The sequence below is a fragment of the Lampris incognitus genome, chromosome 9 (assembly GCF_029633865.1).
Source record: "Lampris incognitus isolate fLamInc1 chromosome 9, fLamInc1.hap2, whole genome shotgun sequence".
NCBI classification, from domain to species: Eukaryota; Metazoa; Chordata; class Actinopteri; order Lampriformes; family Lampridae; genus Lampris; species Lampris incognitus.
In genome coordinates, this window is record NC_079219.1 from 7,899,422 (window position 1) to 7,918,719 (window position 19,298).

General features: G+C 46.2%; 1 protein-coding gene and 1 long non-coding RNA gene across 2 annotated transcripts; both read left to right on the forward strand.

Moving 5' to 3' along the window:
* The first annotated feature begins 6,141 nt into the window (after positions 1 to 6,141).
* LOC130117602 (uncharacterized) lies at positions 6,142 to 6,744 on the forward strand. The gene is made up of 3 exons (XR_008810700.1): positions 6,142 to 6,221; positions 6,322 to 6,404; positions 6,608 to 6,744. It is a non-coding gene; the product is annotated as an uncharacterized LOC130117602 (long non-coding RNA).
* Positions 6,745 to 13,379: 6,635 nt separating this feature from the next.
* Positions 13,380 to 17,656, forward strand: LOC130117862 (carcinoembryonic antigen-related cell adhesion molecule 1-like). The gene is made up of 5 exons (XM_056286115.1): positions 13,380 to 13,425; positions 13,897 to 14,199; positions 15,935 to 16,246; positions 17,176 to 17,424; positions 17,577 to 17,656. Exons 1-5 carry the CDS (start codon positions 13,380 to 13,382, stop codon positions 17,654 to 17,656), a joined length of 990 nt encoding a protein of 329 aa, XP_056142090.1.
* Positions 17,657 to 19,298: the final 1,642 nt, after the last annotated feature.

Genomic DNA, 19,298 nt, shown 5'->3' on the forward strand with positions numbered 1-19,298 from the left:
CTATTCCAAGTACACTATTTTATGTGTCGTCTTAACGACACATCCATCGACCTGCCCCTGCAGCGTGCATGCTGTAGTTTGCAGTGTCTCCCTCTAGCGGTGCAACCGTGTCTGTGCGATGAAGCTGGTAAACCGAGAAAAAAAAAGAAAGTATTTTGACATTTACGATCACTTTTGATCGTTTTGGGGATATCTGAACCACAGCTGAGCGCGCGAGGAACCCACCAACAGTTCCTGCCTCGTGGTCTCATTACTGGTTTTCTGATTTTTCATTACTGGTTTCCTGACGTACTGGTGAAAGAAGCCATACTGAATTGTCCCTGAATGTGTGTGTGTGTGTGTGTGTGTGTGTCGCGCGCATTTTTTATGGGGGGGGGGTATTTAATAATAAATTTTATTCGTGGGCGCCTTTCAGTGCTCTCAAGGACGAAAAGCAGCCCTCTATCAGACAGCATAAAATCAAAACAAGCCGAGTAGACAATAAAAAAGTTAATACAACAGATCATAAAATCCTCATCTGCACAAAACTCAGTGAAGTGTGTAGCAAGGATTTGATGTTATCATTATCCATCCATTATCCAAACCGCTTATCTTGCTCTCAGGGTCGCGGGGATGCTGGAGCCTGTCCCATATCCCAGCAGTCATTGGGCGGCAGGTGGGGAGACACCCTGGACATGCCGCCGGGCCATCAGTGTTGTGACTTATTTGGTCACATGATTGAGTTGAATAGTAGTTCAATAATTAGTTCATGAAAACAAGTGAATTGTATTGTTTATTTGATTGATTATTCTATTGAATACATGATTAGAGATATGATTGATTACTATATGTGATACATGATTACAGAAATATTATTTGTGATGTTAAAAAGAATAGATCGAATGTTCAGATCGCACAGTTCCAATGAGAAAAGCCTACTGTATTTCGTAATGTAAAACTCAAACTCCCAGCAGGCTTAGCGACAAGGAAACAGGAAGTTGATTTAGTTGACGGTCGAGACTCGTGCGAGAGCAGTGCGCTCAGAGATTAGCAAGAAAAACGTTACCATTAGCTTTGTCGAATGTATGTCTGCAACCATTTTCATATAAAGAAGCTTCGTTTTATAATCCGGTTTTTGTGGTCTTTGCTGTTCGAGAAGGGAATATAATTCCTACAATCAGAGGGCATTATTATCTTTCCCCTTACTTTGCTTTCTCTGTGTCTTTATACAGGCTGTTGGAAATTGAATGAAGGAATAATTTTAAGAATTTACTTGACTCACTACATATATATAATATAGTAACGAATTGCGGGAGGTACGGGTTCGCGTCCCGGCTACGGCGGTTCCTGCGGTTGCCCCCCGAATTCGCCACAATGTGTATATATAGTAGCGAGTTCGACTAAAGGGTCCGACCTGTTAGCTAAGGGCTAGCGCGTTTATCGGACCCTTTAGTCGACTGGTTAACGTTGTCGCCCTCGGTGCGGGAGATCCAGGTTCGCGTCCCGGCTGTGGCGGTTCCCGAGCGCCCCCCGAATTCGCTACATTAGTGCCAGAAGTGGAATGGTGAGACCGTGAGGCCATCGGAAGCGCGTGCGCCCAAAGGCGTGAGGGCATAGGGAGTTGATATGCTGAAGCGCGGAGACGCGCTTCCCGAAGGAGGGGGGTAGTGTAACGTGCACGGATAAACAGGGACACGCTAGCCCTTGGCAAACGGGTCGGACCCTTTAGTCCAGTGTTTCTCAACCGGGGGTCCGCGGACCCCTAGTGGTCCGTGGTGTAATTGCAAGGGGTCCGTGAAAATAAAATATCTTTTCAAGAAAAGTTCCTATGACATTTATAGAAATAGGATTATTTTACTCAAATGTGACTGAGACCTTTATCTACCTAAACTATAAAGGGTAACAGGACTTTTTTCTCTAATTACATCTGTTTCACAAGTGTAATTTATTGTATCCTAATAAGAGATCTCGCTCCCGTTTGCATTGTTAAAAGTTACTGCATAAAAATGCTGTTGTTACATATATCTGAAAGTTACTGAATACATATTCTGTTTTGTTACATATATCTGAAAGTTACTGAATACATATTCTGTTTTGTTACATACATCTGAAAGTTACTGAATACATATTCTGTTTTGTTACATATATCTGAAAGTTACTGCATAAGAATTCTGTTTTGTTAACTATATCTAAGTTGCAACTGAAAGCTCTTATTTTTGCCCCAAAGAGTGAATAAATGCTATAATGCAATTTAAAATGCAGTTTCTACTGTTTCTATCAAATTGCAACCCCCCTCCCCCAAGATCAGGTGGAGGGGTCCTCAGGGTAGATCAAAAATACGCAGGGGGGGTCCAGGACCCCAAAAAGGCTGAGAACCACTGCTGTAGTTTGCAGTGTCTCCCTCTAGCGGTGCAACCGTGTCTGTGCGATGAAGCTGGTAAACCGAGAAAAAAAGAAAGTATTTTGACATTTACGATCACTTTTGATCGTTTTGGGGATATCTGAACCACAGCTGAGCGCGCGAGGAACCCACCAACAGTTCCTGCCTCGTGGTCTCGTTACTGGTTTTCTGATTTTCATTACTGGTTTCCTGACGTACTGCTGAAAGAAGCCATACTAAATTGTCCCTAAATGTGTGTGTGTGTGTCGCGCGCATTTTTATGGGGGGGGTATTTAATAATAATAATAATAATAATAATAATACATTTTATTCGTGGGCGCCTTTCAGTGCTCTCAAGGACGAAAAGCAGCCCTCTATCAGACAGCATAAAATCAAAACAAGCAGAGTAGACAATAAAAAAGTTAATACAACAGATCATAAAATCATCATCTGCACAAAACTCAGTGAAGTGTGTAGCAAGGATTTGATGTTATCATTATCCATCCATTATCCAAACCGCTTATCTCGCTCTCAGGGTCGCGGGGATGCTGGAGCCTGTCCCAGCAGTCATTGGGCGGCAGGCGGGGAGACACCCTGGACATGCCGCCAGGCCATCAGAGGGCATTATTATCTTTCCCCTTATTTTGCTTTCTCTGTGTGTCTTCTTTATACAGGCTGTTGGAAATTGAATGAAAGAATAATTTTAAGAATTTACTTGACTCACCACATACATATGATATAGTAACGAATTGCGGGAGGTACGGGTTCGCGTCCCGGCTACGGCGGTTCCTGCGGTTGCCCCCCGAATTCGCCACAATATATATATATATATATATATATATATATACACTACCGTTCAAAAGTTTGGGATCACCCAAACAATTTTGTGTTTTCCATGAAAAGTCACACTTATTCACCACCATATGTTGTGAAATGAATAGAAAATAGAGTCAAGACATTGACAAGGTTAGAAATAATGATTTGTATTTGAAATAAGATTTTTTTTACATCAAACTTTGCTTTCGTCAAAGAATCCTCCATTTGCAGCAATTACAGCATTGCAGACCTTTGGCATTCTAGCTGTTAATTTGTTGAGGTAATCTGGAGAAATTGCACCCCACGCTTCCAGAAGCAGCTCCCACAAGTTGGATTGGTTGGATGGGCACTTCTTGCGTACCATACGGTCAAGAACAGCTCAATGGGGTTCAGATCTGGTGACTGCGCTGGCCACTCCATTACCGATAGAATACCAGCTGCCTGCTTCTGCTCTAAATAGTTCTTGCACAATTTGGAGGTGTGTTTAGGGTCATTGTCCTGTTGTAGGATGAAATTGGCTCCAATCAAGCGCTGTCCACTGGGTATGGCATGGCGTTGCAAAATGGAGTGATAGCCTTCCTTATTCAGAATCCCTTTTACCCTGTACAAATCTCCCACCTTACCAGCACCAAAGCAACCCCAGACCATCACATTACCTCCACCATGCTTAACAGATGGCGTCAGGCATTCTTCCAGCATCTTTTCATTTGTTCTGCGTCTCACAAACGTTCTTCTTTGTGATCCAAACACCTCAAACTTGGATTCATCCGTCCACAACACTTTTTTCCAGTCTTCCTCTGTCCAATGTCTGTGTTCTTTTGCCCATCTTAATCTTTTTCTTTTATTGGTCAGTCTCAGATATGGCTTTTTCTTTGCCACTCTGCCCTGAAGCCCAGAATCCCGCAGCCGCCTCTTCACTGTAGATGTTGACACTGGTGTTTTGCGGGTACTATTCAATGAAGATGCCAGTTGGGGACCTGTGAGGCGTCTGTTTCTCAAACTAGAGACTCTAATGTACTTATCTTCTTGCTCAGTTGTGCAACGCGGCCTCCCACTTCTTTTTCTACTCTGGTTAGAGCCTGTTTGTGCTGTCCTCTGAAGGGAGTAGTACACACCGGTGTAGGAAATCTTCAATTTCTTAGCAATTTCTCGCATGGAATAGCCTTCATTTCTAAGAACAAGAATAGACTGTCGAGTTTCAGATGAAAGTTCTCTTTTTCTGGCCATTTTGAGCGTTTAATTGACCCCACAAATGTGATGCTCCAGAAACTCAATCTGCTCAAAGGAAGGTCAGTTTTGTAGCTTCTGTAACGAGCTAAACTGTTTTCAGATGTGTGAACATGATTGCACAAGGGTTTTCTAATCATCAATTAGCCTTCTGAGCCAATGAGCAAACACATTGTACCATTAGAACACTGGAGTGATAGTTGCTTGAAATGGGCCTCTATACACCTATGTAGATATTGCACCAAAAACCAGACATTTGCAGCTAGAATAGTCATTTACCACATTAGCAATGTATAGAGTGTATTTCTTTAAAGTTAAGACTAGTTTAAAGTTATCTTCATTGAACAGTACAGTGCTTTTCCTTCAAAAATATGGACATTTCAATGTGATCCCAAACTTTTGAACGGTAGTGTATATAGTAGCGAGTTCGGCTAAAGGGTCCGACGTGTTAGCTAAGGGCTAGCGCGTTTATCTGACCCTTTAGTCGACTGGTTAACGTTGTCGCCCTCGGTGCGGGAGATCCGGGTTCGCGTCCCGGCTGTGGCGGTTCCCGAGTGCCCCCCCGAATTCGCTACATTGGTGTCAGAAGTGGAATGGTGAGACCGTGAGGCCATCGGAAGCGCGTGCGCCCAAAGGCGCTCTGTGGGCCCCTTTCCTCGTTTGCCTCTCACACATCGCTTTTTTTTAGTTCTAGCATAATGTATGTTATTTACAATCACAGTACATTAATCTATTTTAACCTAACTAAACTATATGAGGGGCGGACTAAACCATTTTGCACCTTTTGTAAGGGGTGAGAGGGGCCTCAGAGAGCCTCCACTATTTTCTTTGAAGTCCCTCAACCGATGTATTGAGCCACTTTCAACTGAAGTTATGACACTAATTAGTTAGAAATAAAAATTTGCAAACCAATACAAACCTTTAATTCCAGGCTTCCCGAGCCGCCCCCCCCCCCCCATTCTGGGCACTGGTAGGTCCTTCTCCTTATGTTATGCGAGGTTTCCAGCCGATTTTGTGGTCTTAGCATCACACCTAGAAATTTATTTTCATATACTCTTTCTAGTAGGAAAGATATGAAATATACTATAGCATCATCTCTGTTTTTTATGTACACACTTACCCTTTTTCAATTTTATATTTCCACACAGCCAAAGTACCGATACCTTCAATTACATGTCCTACCACCCCCGTGGTAGAAAGTAGTTTTCTCAACCTAACTTGTGATGATGATCATGATGGCACCATCAGTACAAGAGAGTGGTTGAAGAATGGCCAACCACTGCTGCCCGGTGACAGAATCACCTTTTATGACAATAACAGAGTGCTGTCTATCAGCCCTGTGAGCAGAACAGACAATGGAGAATTTCTGTGTAACATCAGCAAGGCTGTCGCCTACGAAACCGCTAAATGCCGCCTAACAGTCAGTTGTAAGTAAAAGGGATTGTTCCTTCAATTTGAAACACAACTGTTACTGACTTGAGCTGTTATTACATTACAAATATATTGAAAATCCCCAAGGATAACTGTGGGGTGTGACATTTGTCACCGTGATCACTCTTCTACTTCTCCTCAGATGGACCAGACACCCCTGTGGTGATTCAGGAGCCGGCGATCGCCATATCTCACGAGAGAGTCACTCTTACGTGTTCTGCTGACTCCCAGCCAAAAGCAACGATCACCTGGACATTCAACCAGATAAAGACTGATGGGCCTGTGTATGTCAGAGATAAGTTGGAAGAAGAGCATCAGGGGACTTACAGCTGCACTGCTCGTAATGCTGTTACCGGCCTAGAGGTCTCTTGGATCCACACACTGAAAGGTATTTAGACATCTATCATGTTGCATATCAGTAATCTGTAAGGCATGCCAAGAACGTAGATGGCGAGGGACTTATGATTGGCTCTTGTCTCCTGATCCAGGGTCGGCTGCACCCCTCGGTGGGGTTCTGTCCTTGATGATGATCACTGCCATAACCCTAGTGGGATTCAGGCTTGTGTAAAAGGTTGTGCATTGAGATTGTGTGATAAACTCATCCATTTTGATTTTTGATCATATTTATGACATACCCTCTGTGTTTGGCATTGCTAAAGATCCTGCCAAATGATTTTACTTGGGTCATAGAAGTTTTATTGTAGAATAATAATGTCAGAACTGTCTTTTCTTTTAGCTTCAGAAGTATCATTTGTTTTGCTGTAACTTTTTTAGGGGCCCCTCTCTGAACACAGCCAATTCTCAGGAGGTTGATGGGACGTGTTCCTGAGTTCACAAGACTCTCTACTGCTAGCTAGCTAGCTAGCTAGCTTGCATGATGTTACTAGACAAGCATTTGAAAACAAACCAACTGACAGTCTGACTGATGATGATACTTCATTGATTGTCCAATGAGATCAGGGCATTACAGGATGTAGTTTATTACCAGAAGCAGATTGTCTTTCGGAAACAGTTTAATTCTGATGACAACCGGCCGGAGATTCTCAAGGGGTCGCAGTCATATTTTCACAACAGCAGTTGCAACCTTTTAACTTTACATGAACAACCCTTCTGTTTACATAGATTGGAAAACCTGATTTCCACTGGACTTGATATTTAATGTTGTTCCCCAGCCTATGCTCAGTAGAAACAAAGTTGTTGTGAATGATCAATAAGAAAATCCTGTATCCTCCTGTATTTTTGCCTCGTGATTATTTTTCAACGTACAAAAGTCATAATGTGTCTGTTGTTGTCATTGTAAAACGCACTGAAAAAGTAATTCTAATTAACCTATTGTTTGAGTTTCGTCTGCTTCTAGGACAACCAAGTCTACTTATTGTGAAGACCTTCATCCCCAACGACTGATTATAATTGACCATGAATGACAAATCTGATTTTTATCGCAAACCTGATTTATTTCAAACCATATTTATGACAGTGTAGCTTTGAATGGTACTATTCTTTATCCTGACCATGTTTTACCCTGTTCTATGGAGCGGATCTGGCATTATGTCCTGTATTTTTTTTTTGTTACTTTATCTTGACTATGCATTATTTTATCCTGTTTTGTAAGGCACCTTGTAATCTTCAGAAAGGTGCTATATAAATAAAGTTAATCATTACTATCATTTACTGTGTCTTTATCAGAGTCAATACGTATCAGCATTGTATCCATCAATCTACCTCAGATAAGGTTATAGGTGCCATGTTGGATTTTGGTACATGTCAGCAGTTAATGTCAATGCTACTCACTATAAGAACCTGCAGGTGTTGGACCTCTGTGATAAAGGTTATTCATGTTGTGCTTATCAAGAGAAAGATAAAAATTCTACTAAGGATAAAAGCAAAACGGCAGAGAAACTGTGAGGGAAAAAACATAAACCAAGAACTACTAGGAGAAAAAAAAATTGAAGTTCGAGTAAAAGAAAGTTGAAAAGTTTGTCTCCTCGTAAGGTAATTTCAGTCTGTTAGCAGATTGTGACGGGTTCATTTGTGCCAAATTTATGGACGAAAAGAGAGTGTCTTCATATCCAGGCACAGTGGTCATGTATTTCATATAAGCTCTTACATATAAGCACTTATATAAGTAGATGGCGCAAAAAACATTGAAAACACCCTATAAGTTTTTAACAATTCTTAATGATTTCACAAGAAACTGAAGGTCTGTTCACACCAAGTCCGATACAACAAAATGATTCATTCTGAATGCCTTTGCCTGGGCATACAGAGCCCTGGGTCTAGCAGTAAACATCCTGAAGACCCAGGTCCTATATCAACCTCCACCCAACCAGCCGTCTACCCAGCCCACCATAAAAGTGGACAACAGAATTCTTGAAAACGCTGATCACTTCCCCTACCTCGGCAGCCTTCTCTCCTCAAAAGATGACACCGACTCCGAGGTCAACTATTGCCAGAGTTGTGCCAGTGGCGCCTACGCCTGACTCAGGAAGAGTCTTTGAAGATCACGACCTAATGGCCCAAACTAAACTCCCGGTCTACAGAGCTGTTGTTCTCCCCACCCTGTTGTATGGAGCAGAGTCATGGACCACCTACAGCAGGCACCTGAGAGCCTTGGAAAATACCGCCAAAGATCCTTATGAAAGATCTTGAGGATCAGCTGGAAGGACAGACGCACCAACACCAGCGTTCTGGAAGAAGCCAAACACGACTAGCATCACCACCACAATAATGCAACACCGACTCCGATGGACAGGCCGTGTCATCCGCATGTCCAACACACGTCTCCCCAAACGGATCCTGTACTCCCAGCTGAAGGAAGGTCAGCAAGCTTCCCGGTGGGCAAAAGAAATGTTCCAAGGACAATATCAAGACCAGTCTGAAGAAATTCAACATCACACCGAGCAACTGGGAACACATTGCACTGGACAAGCGCTCCTGGAAGAAATCCGTGCAGGAAGGAGCAGCACATCATGAAACTGCCGCAGAGGAAAAGCGACGGCACCGCAAGGAGAGAGAGAACGGCTCAACCACCACCACTTTCCCCTGTCCACACTGCACCAAACGTATGTGGGTCGCCGATCGGCCTCTACAGCCATCTGAAGACCCACAAGTAGACGGCCCAACGGTGAGGACAGTCATACTCATTTCAAGTGACTGCCGATGATGATGATGATGATGATGTGTACACACACATCATCATGCTAATGTGACCCCCGTTACTGAGTAAGTCTCTCTCAGTTTACATGTATGTCTTTAGTAGAGAGAGAAGAGAGGATGCGCTTGCGTTGATGCGAGTAAAGCAGATTTGGGGGGCCTCCACTGGACCTTTCAGGGGCCCAGTCATTTTTGTGGGCATGTGTGTTTGAGAGAGAGAAAGAGAAACAGAGAGAGAAATGGAGAGAGGGTAAGAAAATAGTATTGGACAGCCTCGGGTATTGCACGTAATATTTCTGTAAGTTATTTATTACTTACTTGGAGTGCTGCTCTGTCACTTTTTGACCAGTGATAATTTCCCAGTAAGCTCACCCAAACCCGCCTGACCAGCGGGTTATGGCCCAGATAGCAAAATTGCTGTGGCCCGGACCCGTCCCACACCCGACACTTTCATCCGGCCCACATACCGCGTGGAATGGTGGCACTTGGGCGGTCCGCTCCTGTTTGCCAGATCTGGGCCAGAACCAAGCCATAGCAATGGCGCATGTGCCACATATTTGCCAAAGGTGGCCCATATTTGTTGTGTGATATTTGGGCCATATTCACCATTTACCACACGGGCCACTTCAGGGTCACATCCAGATCACATGTTGCCCAGAGCACCGCATCTTTGCCGAAAAAGGCCCACATTTGATTTGGCAAATTTGGGCCATATTTGCTATTATACATGTGGGCCACTTCAGGCTCACATCCCTTTTGTCAGGGCCAGAAGAAGGCCGTCAGTGCCGCATCACTGCCTGAAGTGGCCCACATCTGGATGCTATCTGGGGGGGGGGGGTCGACCCGACCCGCGCATCACTAATATACGGAGTAGTTTTAGATTAGCTATACAATTGTGCATGAGAAATTATAAACTAAATATTCTTCTGGCCAGTCAACACTGTGAATTTTTAGCTTGTAATTTCTCATGCTGGGCTAAATACTGCAGTTTTATACTGTTATTTTTTTAACGTTAATTTGTTGCTTCATATTCTTTAGGTATTTTTGAGGCTGAACTGATGCCTAAGCATTTCATTGCCGGCATTGCCTGCCACGCTGTATTGTTGTGCGTTTGACAAATAAAAGAGCGGGAGCTTGTGTGAACTCTGATAGGGTCTACTTTACAGTGTCCTTGTCTGTCCTCATGAGGGCGACAGAGGCCTGTAGCGACGTATCTCTGGGTTATACCGCAGCACGAGCCACAATACAGTATCTGTATTGTCGTGTTTCCGGTCAAGAAAAAAACTAAAAACTAACAGGATACAAGATAACAAGACAATAGAAACAAGAAAAACAGAAGAAACAAATAGAAACAAAAGATAAAATAAGAAATAGAAAGAAGAACAAAATATATAAACATAGCAGCATGGTGCACATAACGCCCTATCGATACTGCACTATCACAGCACAAACAAAACCCGACTGGGTGAAACCAGTCGAAGGGCAGTCCAGTGACCATTAACCCCGAGTGTCTGACACTCTGAGGGAGGAGTCGTAAAGTTTGACGGCCACAGGCAGGAATGACCTCCTGCGGCGCCCTGTAGTGCACTTCGGCTGAATGAGACTATTACTAGAAGTACCCCTATGCCCGACCAGCACGTCATGGAGTGGGTGGGAGACGTGGTCCATGATGGCACATAACTTCAACAGCGTCCTCCTCTCAGAAACCGCCGCCAGAGAATCCAGTCCCCCCCCCCCCACCTCAAAAAAAAAAGTTTTACTTCCTCTTACATGACTGGGGGGGATAACAGGCAGTCTGTCTATCAGCGGGCCACCAGTCCGCTGGCGCCCAGTGTTCCACATTAACAGGTGAGTCACATGCAGGGTGGGGGCTGAAGACATGATGGAGCACACAGTCAACCTGAATCCTGACTACACAGTCCCAAACAATAGCTCATTGTTACGTGACAGTTATTTTCATCGGGGCCGTGCACAATGCCACATGGCTCCAGCCGCTCCGACTCTCACGTCATGGCTTTCGGATCGATTTGTCTCTCGCCGCGCTTCAGTTTCCCGTACAAAAACATCCATCCGTCCATTATCCAATCCGCTTATCCTACACGGGGTGGCGGGGATGCTGGAGCCTATCCCAGCAGTCGTTGGGCGGCAGGCGGGGAGACACCCTGGACAGGCCGCCAGGCCATCACAGGGCCGGCCCGATGCACACACATTCACACCTAGGGACAATGTAGTACGGCCGAGTCACCTGACCTACGTGTCTTTGGACCAGGGGTGGGCGGTCTTATCCAGAAAGGGCCGGTGTGGGCACCGGCTTTTCTTTCCAGCCAAGCAGTTACACACCTGACCCACTAATCAACCAGTAGAGTCTTTGCTGAGGAACTTGATTAGGAGACACAGGTGTGGAACTGCTTGGTTGGAACGAAGACCTGCACCCACACCGGCCCTTTCTGGGTAAGATTGCCCACCCCTGCTTTGGACTGTGGGAGGAAACCGGAGCGCCCGGAGGAAACCCACACAGCCACGGGGAGACCATGCAAACTCCACACAGAGGACGACCCGGGACGACCCCCAAGGTTGGACTACCCCGGGGCTCGAACCCAGGACCTTCTTGCTGTGACGTGACTGCGCTAACCACTGCGCCACCGTGCCGCCCTACATGGCCATACTGTTGAATGGAGAAAAAAGAACAGGAAATACTATAGTCATTTCCCCTTTGATATACTTTTATTATTATTATTATTATTGTCCAGTTGCACATTGGTTATGGTGCTATCTTTTAATATCGACGACTCCGTGAAATCCCTCCCTTCATCAGCAGGTTATGAAGCCAATATAACTAAAAGTTTGGTCCGCAGACCTGAAACCAGTGGGCTGTTTCCGAGGCAGCTTAATGGAGTCTTGGTGTCTGCTGGGTGTGCGGCCTGTTCTGTGTGGCCGCTATAATGGCTTTGATCCTCCCACTCTTGGAATGCCGCGGGTGGCCGCCCTTCCTCAAACACAACCCTACGAGGCTCGGTACCCACTCACTTAAAGAGCTAATAAACTCAATACACGATACCCTTTTAAGACCGAATCTGTCCTCCGCCACATACATGCACACTGAGCAGCACACACATCTACACTCGAGATCGGAGAGATACGCAAGTGCCGGCGATGACTTCATCGTGCGGGCATGTCGTTATTTTCCATTGGGGTTGATCCTTAAATACTCGTCATTGTCTGACCGTCAGCCGGTTGGGAGACTTGAGGATTTCGCACGACGACTCGCCCGCACCGTTCAAAGCAGACCAGATGCAGCGGAGATGTGAGACATGGGCCTTTACACAGTTCACCACCGCTTGTGATGCGGATGTGAAAAGCAAGTAAGAAGCCTCGCTGCCTGATCGCACAAAGGTCAGAGTTTGCAGCAATGGTGAATCAAAATGCTCTTTTACATCAGAATCTGTCATCTGCTACAACAGATATGTACTGAACACACATGAAACACACATGTGAAACTTCTCGTTCAGATTTACAGCAAGTTTGATATCCCGTATCTTGCTGGTGGTACTCCTTGGCCGCTTGCCTCTATTGCTGCACATCTTCTTCCTCTTCTTCTTTCAGCTTGTTCCCTGTTTCTCAGGGGTCGCCACAGCGGATGTTACAGTTTCCATCGGTGCCCTGTGAAGGCACAGCACCAATGGCGGCTGTTGTTAACCCAGGCCTCGACCGTCCCGGTATGGAGCCTTGACCGATCCGGTATAGTCTCGTCAATCCGCATAATGATTTGGCGAAGTTTTATGTCGAACGCCCTTCCTGACACAAGCACTAACCCTATGGACGGGGGCACAGCTGGATGCCGTCCCTGTATATTCATGGACTTGCACCCATGCCTGTCGCCAGTCCTCTATTGCTGCACATATTTTATAATAATAAAAAAAACCACAAAACAAACTCAAGCGCATCCACCAACACTTTCCTGCCTTTGAAGATCAACAGATGATGCCCATATTTGTGGTCATGACACTCCTGTTAGGTAAAAGTGGCCAAGGTGTGATCTCAGTTGTTTAATTACTCTGTCTTTGACTAGTATGTTGGACCGGACACGATACAAAATCGTGGCTCTAAGAACGGACCGTTCCAATAGATCGTGGAGCCATGGGCTGTGTAACATGATTCACCACCATTCCAGCAGAGTCAGCTTGACCCCCAGTAAACTGTGACTGGACACATATCCACCGGCGTTTCAGGGTATGTACACAGCAGCATCGTAAACATTGTTTGCGCCTTTCAATGCTGAGTGGGGGGGCAGGACCTGGTCCCTTCATAAAAGAGCAAGGGCATCTGTTGTTCTCCCTCAGTTCGTTGGACTTGAGGGGACTACGTGACGACACAGACTAAGCCGTTTTTCGCCATGAATTGCAAGATGTTCAGAACAGCCTTGGTGCTTGTTTTAACAGGTAGGCTTGAATTCAGATGACCTTAACGTTGATTCTCTATTACGTTATAATCTTATTGTACGTGCAACATCCCAATTTCTTCTGTGTTTGTTCATGTCTTGATGCATAATCAGTAATCCAGGTAAGACACCCAATTTCTCCTCGGGGATGAATAAATTATTCTGAAGAAAATCAAAGAAGGTTGAGTCGGTTCATCTGGATACAACGTTTGTTGACAGAAGAAACATTGTATCCAACTGGATAAACGTTTCTGTCAATAAACATTGTACCCAGATGAACTGATTCACCCTTCTTTGACGTGTTTGTTCATATTTGTAAATAGGATATCGAAAGCTATGTGTTGAAGAAAGAATCTGAAGTACTGCAGTTGTAAATATGTAAAAAAAATAAAAATAAATTGCAGACAGGGCTTTCGGTAGTATCACCATGGTGGTCTTGCTCTTTGCTGTCAAGGTGTATGTGAGGGTGCAGGTATCCTACCGCCAGGGCCGCTGAGCGGAGCTGTGGGAGGCTCGGTGAAGTTCACCACCACCCTTAGCCCTCCGGCGAGGCCCTTCGCCTCCGTCAGTTGGAACTTCAAAAGGGTGAACATCATCACCTCCTCCAGCACCAACGTGACTGAACCCGGGCACACAAACAGGATCACGCTGGACAGATCCACCGGGTCTCTAGAGCTCCGCAACCTGGTGCTGTCGGACAGCGGGGAGTACAGTGTCAGTATCATACCAAACGCCGGCTCTCAGATGCAGGGAGCGATCATCCTGAACGTGTACGGTGGGTCTGCTATGGTTCCTACATGGGTTCTCCCTGTGGAATTTGGAGAGTTTTGTGTCAAAAGGACCAATCAATCGACAAATCAATGAATCAATCACTCAAATTTTAATTAATTATGTAGCACATTTTTGTTCATTCAAAACCAATGTTATGTGTTTAACGTTATGTCAGAGTGTGCAGATGAAATGTAGGTAACGATAAAAGATGAAAACGGGGGCGTCTTGGTAGCATAGTGCTCTATTCCATTGCCTACCAACACAGGGATCACCAGTTCGAATCCCTGTGTTACCCATGGCTTGGTCGGGTGTCCCTACAGACGCAATTGGCTGTATCTGTGGGTGGGAAGCCGAATGTGGGTATGTGTCCTAGTCGCTGCACTAGCGCCTCCTCTGGTCAGTCGGGGTACCTGTTCGGGGGAGAGGGGGAATAGCGTGATCCTCCCACGCGCTACGTCCCCCTGGCAAAACTCCTCAGTGTCAGGTGAAAAGAAGCGGCTGGCGACTCCACGTGTATCGGAGGAGGCATGTGGTGGTCTGCAGCCCTCCCCGGATCGGCAGAGCGGCCAGGATGGCTCGGAAGACTGGGATAATTGGATGGGTACAATTGGGGGAAAATTTTAAAAAAGATTGAAGAAACTTAAAGAGGAAAACAGATGTAACTCTTAGGATAGCATGAGGATATAGAAATAACAAATACAGTTGTGAAAATATTAAAGAATAAGGAAATACAATGGTGACAGAACCGGTCATTGATCATCAGCGAATCAGCAGCTAGTAAGAAAGCAGAGTCAAAATGACGTGTCCACCATTTGAACACCAGCTCGTGTACAGCGTGTGAAGGTGAAACAAATTCTAGTCCTTTTGAAATGGACAGAGGTGATTTGAGTGTTTGCTGTCAAAAGGATAACACTTTCACTTACCACCACGTGTGCTGACAAGTTGGTGGCGCAGTGGTTAGCGCTGTCGCCTCACAGCAAGAAAGTCCTGGTCTGTCCAACCTTGGTGGGTCGTCCCGGGTCGTCCTCTGTGTGGAGTTTGCATGTTCTCCCCGTGTCTGTGTGGGTTTCCTCCGGGTGCTCCGGCTTCCTCCCACAGTCCAAGACATGTAGGTCAGGTGAATCGGCCGTACTAAATTGCCCCTATGTATGAATGTGTGTGTGTGTGTGTGTGTGTGTGTGTGTGGGCCCTGTGTGAGGGCCTGGCGGCCTGTCCAGGGTGTCTACCCGCCTGCCGCCTAATGACTGCTGGGATAGGCTCCAGCATCCCCGCGACCCTGAGAGCGGGATAAGCGGTTCGGATAATGGATGGATGGATGTTAGGGTTAATACTCCCGTCTGTGCCCCTGACCGAGGGATGGCGAGACGAACTGGAGTCGGTCCCCGGGTGCTGCACAGCGGCTGCCCACTGCTCCTAGCTACACAGCTGGGAAGGGTTAAATATAGAGCACAATTTCCCTAAAGATCGATAAAGTATCTCAAAATCTAAATACATAAATTTAAGAGGGTTGATGAAAGGGATGTCCGATAATGAGCTCCAGGAAATGGCGTCTTGCCAAAACGGATGTATGAACTTTCAGATTCAAACTCCTCATTTACTGCCGTTTCTGTCGTTCACTGTTTTGCTAAAATCAGTGTTGTAGCTGTTACTTACAATCTGATAGGACACACAAAATACCAACACAGACATTTATTCAAGCCTTGCCCATATCAGTCTGTCAGACCCCTGTGTATCCTCAGTACGGAAACCCATACCTGACATCTGTCATCCCACAGCACTGATAGCCGGGGCCGCCATCACCAGCCCCAAAGCCACCCTGATTGAAGATAAAAGCTCCACCAACCTAACCTGCGATGCCTCTAGCACCATCCAAGCCAGACAGTGGATGCTGCAGGGTCGGCCTCTCCGTCCCAGCAAGAGAGTCACCTTCTCCATGGACAACAGGACAGTCTTCATAGACCCTGTTAGCAGCGCCGACCACGGCAGATACCAGTGTCGGGTCAGCAACCCAGTCAGCACCAAGACTGCAGCGTATAATCTCACCGTCAACTGTGAGTGTTGTTTTACTACAGCATGTAGCATGTAGCATGTAGCGTAGTAGCCTGTAGTAATAGACGATGGACTATGATCTTTGAAACGCTTTCATCTGAAGGGAAATACTCATTAAATCAGTGTCTCAATTTAAAGGGCCATACTGTTTGGTTAGGTTTTTGGTTTTTTTGTTGCCTGTTTTAGCCTATTTACGCCCAGATAGCAAAGAATCTGTGGCCCAAATATGGCCCACATCTGCAGTTATCTTACGGCCCACATTTGGCGTTGAATGATGGCGTTGACTCAGGGTGAGTGTGGCTGCCTCAACTCAGTCACAATTGGGCCACATCTGGCCCACATAGTATGGGCTGTAACCCAAGTCAGGCCCGGTTCATTACATTTGGGCCACATCTGGCCCACATAGTATGTGCTGTAACCCAAGTCAGGCCCGGTTCATTACATTTGGGCCACATCTGGCCCACGTAGTATGTGCTGTAACCCAAGTCAGGCCCGGTTCATTACATTTGGGCCACAGCTGGCCCACATAGTATGTGCTGTAACCCAAGTTAAGCCCGGTTCATTACATTTGGGCCACATCTGGCCCACATAGTATGTGCTGTAAGCCAAGTTAAGCCCGGTTCATTACATTTGGGCAACGTCTGGCCCACACAACACTTGTCGCAACCCAAGTCAGGCCCAGCTTATGACAAAGTCGGGTGTGGGACGGGTCCAGGCCACAGCAATTTTGCTATCTGGGAAAAACGCATTCAAATTTGTAAAAAAAAGGGGGGGGCATGCTTGAAAATGGTTGACAGCAATGTAAAGTGTACATGATTGGAACTGAATAAACTAAGACATGGAGGGACATCAGCATCTCTGAGTTTTCGGATAGCGGTTTGTGAAATTACTCCATCACACGATGTCCCTCACGCTCCTTTTCCTTGCACAGTTGGACCACATAACGTTTCAATAACGGGACCACCGGCAGCCTCACCCGGCCAGAGAGTGGCGCTGCGATGCACTGCAGACTCCGTCCCGCCTGCGACCTTTAACTGGATGTTCAACGGCAACGAGACGCGTGTCAACACGTCTTTGTACATCATTGAGAGGATGGAGCTGGTGGATATGGGGAATTACACCTGCACAGCCAGCAATAACGTGACCAGGCTGGAAAAATCCACAGTCCTGCGCGTCAGGGGTGAGAGCCCACTTCTGTCCATACCTGCACCGCAAGAGAGATGAGAGTGATGGCAGTGAAATCGTCATAAAGGCGAAGCATTATTTCACAAGTTAACACCAGCACGACATTGTGAGGGGTGGTAACTGTTGTCTTTTGTCTCTTTCACACAGCATCCTGTACCGCCCCCAGCTGGTCATTTTCGGTATTGGTGATCGGTGCACTGATGGTGGGGGAGATGTTTTTGGTGTAGGAGCCGGGAAGGGAGTGAGAGGCGAGCTGGATGAAGGCAGATGAGTTCATGATTAAGTTAAGAATTCTTCTTCCTCGTTGTTTGCATGGGGGGGGGGAAGACAACCCCCTCGGTTCTCTCTCTGTGTGAAAATAAAACATCGTCTCAAAATCTATTTCCCAAAATTTCATCACCCCTGAGGCTTTTGGCCCATGAAGGGGGATTGTGACACGAGATTGACTGGATAAATGAATATTCAGCAATTTCTTATGAAGAATTGTCGTTTAGACCGGAGGGGCTCTGATCACATCCTCTTTCTGAGACAGCGCTGAAACGTGCAAAATAGCGTGCACGCACCCAGTATATATATAAGTATATATATTTAGATGGACTGAGATGACATGAGTACTTCCTTAAACTCTAGTTTGCATACAGTTCTGTGATTCTGGCTTCTCTGCTCATGTGGAAACTGTGTTAAGGCAAACTGCAGCGTCGCCACTACTTCATTGTTGGGTGCAGTATCAATGCAGCAGGGGTCTCTGATGTACGTTTCCTTCACGTGACGCTGCAGGTATGTTCGTGGGAAGTAAACATACATGCCAATATGTTGAAGAGGATTTCTAGGTTTCACTTAATGTATTGTATGATACATATATAAGTTCTAATCTTCTCTCCTTTTCCCCTCTAGACCAGGGGTGTCAAACTCCAGGCCTCGAGGGCCGCAGTGTCTGCAGGTAGTTGTTGCAACCGTGCACTACACCACCTGATTAAACTAGTTCCTTTCCCCCCTTGATCCAGGAGGTGAGCTAATTAGTTAAATCAGGTGGTGTAGTGCACGGTTGCAACAAATACCTGCAGACACTGCGGCCCTCGAGGCCCGGAGTTTGACACCCCTGCTCTAGACGCATACACATGCACATACACACCTACATAGGCATACAGACATACATACACATTAGTACATGCACCCGTACACACACGTATATTCACACGCACACACACACATGATCTAAAGTCCATGGGACCGTGGAGATGGTCCAGATGTTTGTACTCACACTGGGCTCTTAAATCATGGCACATCTTCTTCAAGTGACACTCGCACGCACTCCATGTGCACCCCAGCACACACTGAGTCGGACCCTTGGAATGTTCTAGATGTTCTAGATGTCTGCCTGGACAGACCCTCCAGCTGGTACCGGTTCAGTTTGTAATCGTACAATGTTCAGTAAATACTTTGAAAAGAACGACTTTGTGTTTTGCCTTTTCCATCAACCACACATCGCTCTACAGTCCACTTTAGAGGGGCTTCGAATCCTCCACGATGTGGAGCGGTTTAAAGACAATGCGCTATTCATACATAAATAGTTGAATAAAGGGGCGTCTGGGTAGGGTAGCGGTCTATTCCGTTGCCCACCAACACGGGGATCGCCAGTTCAAATCCCCGTGTTGCCTCCGGCTTGGCCGGGCGTCCCTACAGACACAATTGGCCGTGTCTGCGGGTGGGAAGCCGGATGTGGGCGTGTGTCCTGTTCGCTGCAGTAGCGCCTCCTCTGGTCGGTCGGGGCGCCTGTTCAGCGGGGAGGGGGAACTGGGGGGGGGGGGGAATAGCGTGATCCTCCCACGTGCCACGTCCCCCTGGCGAAACTCCTCACCGTCAGGTGAA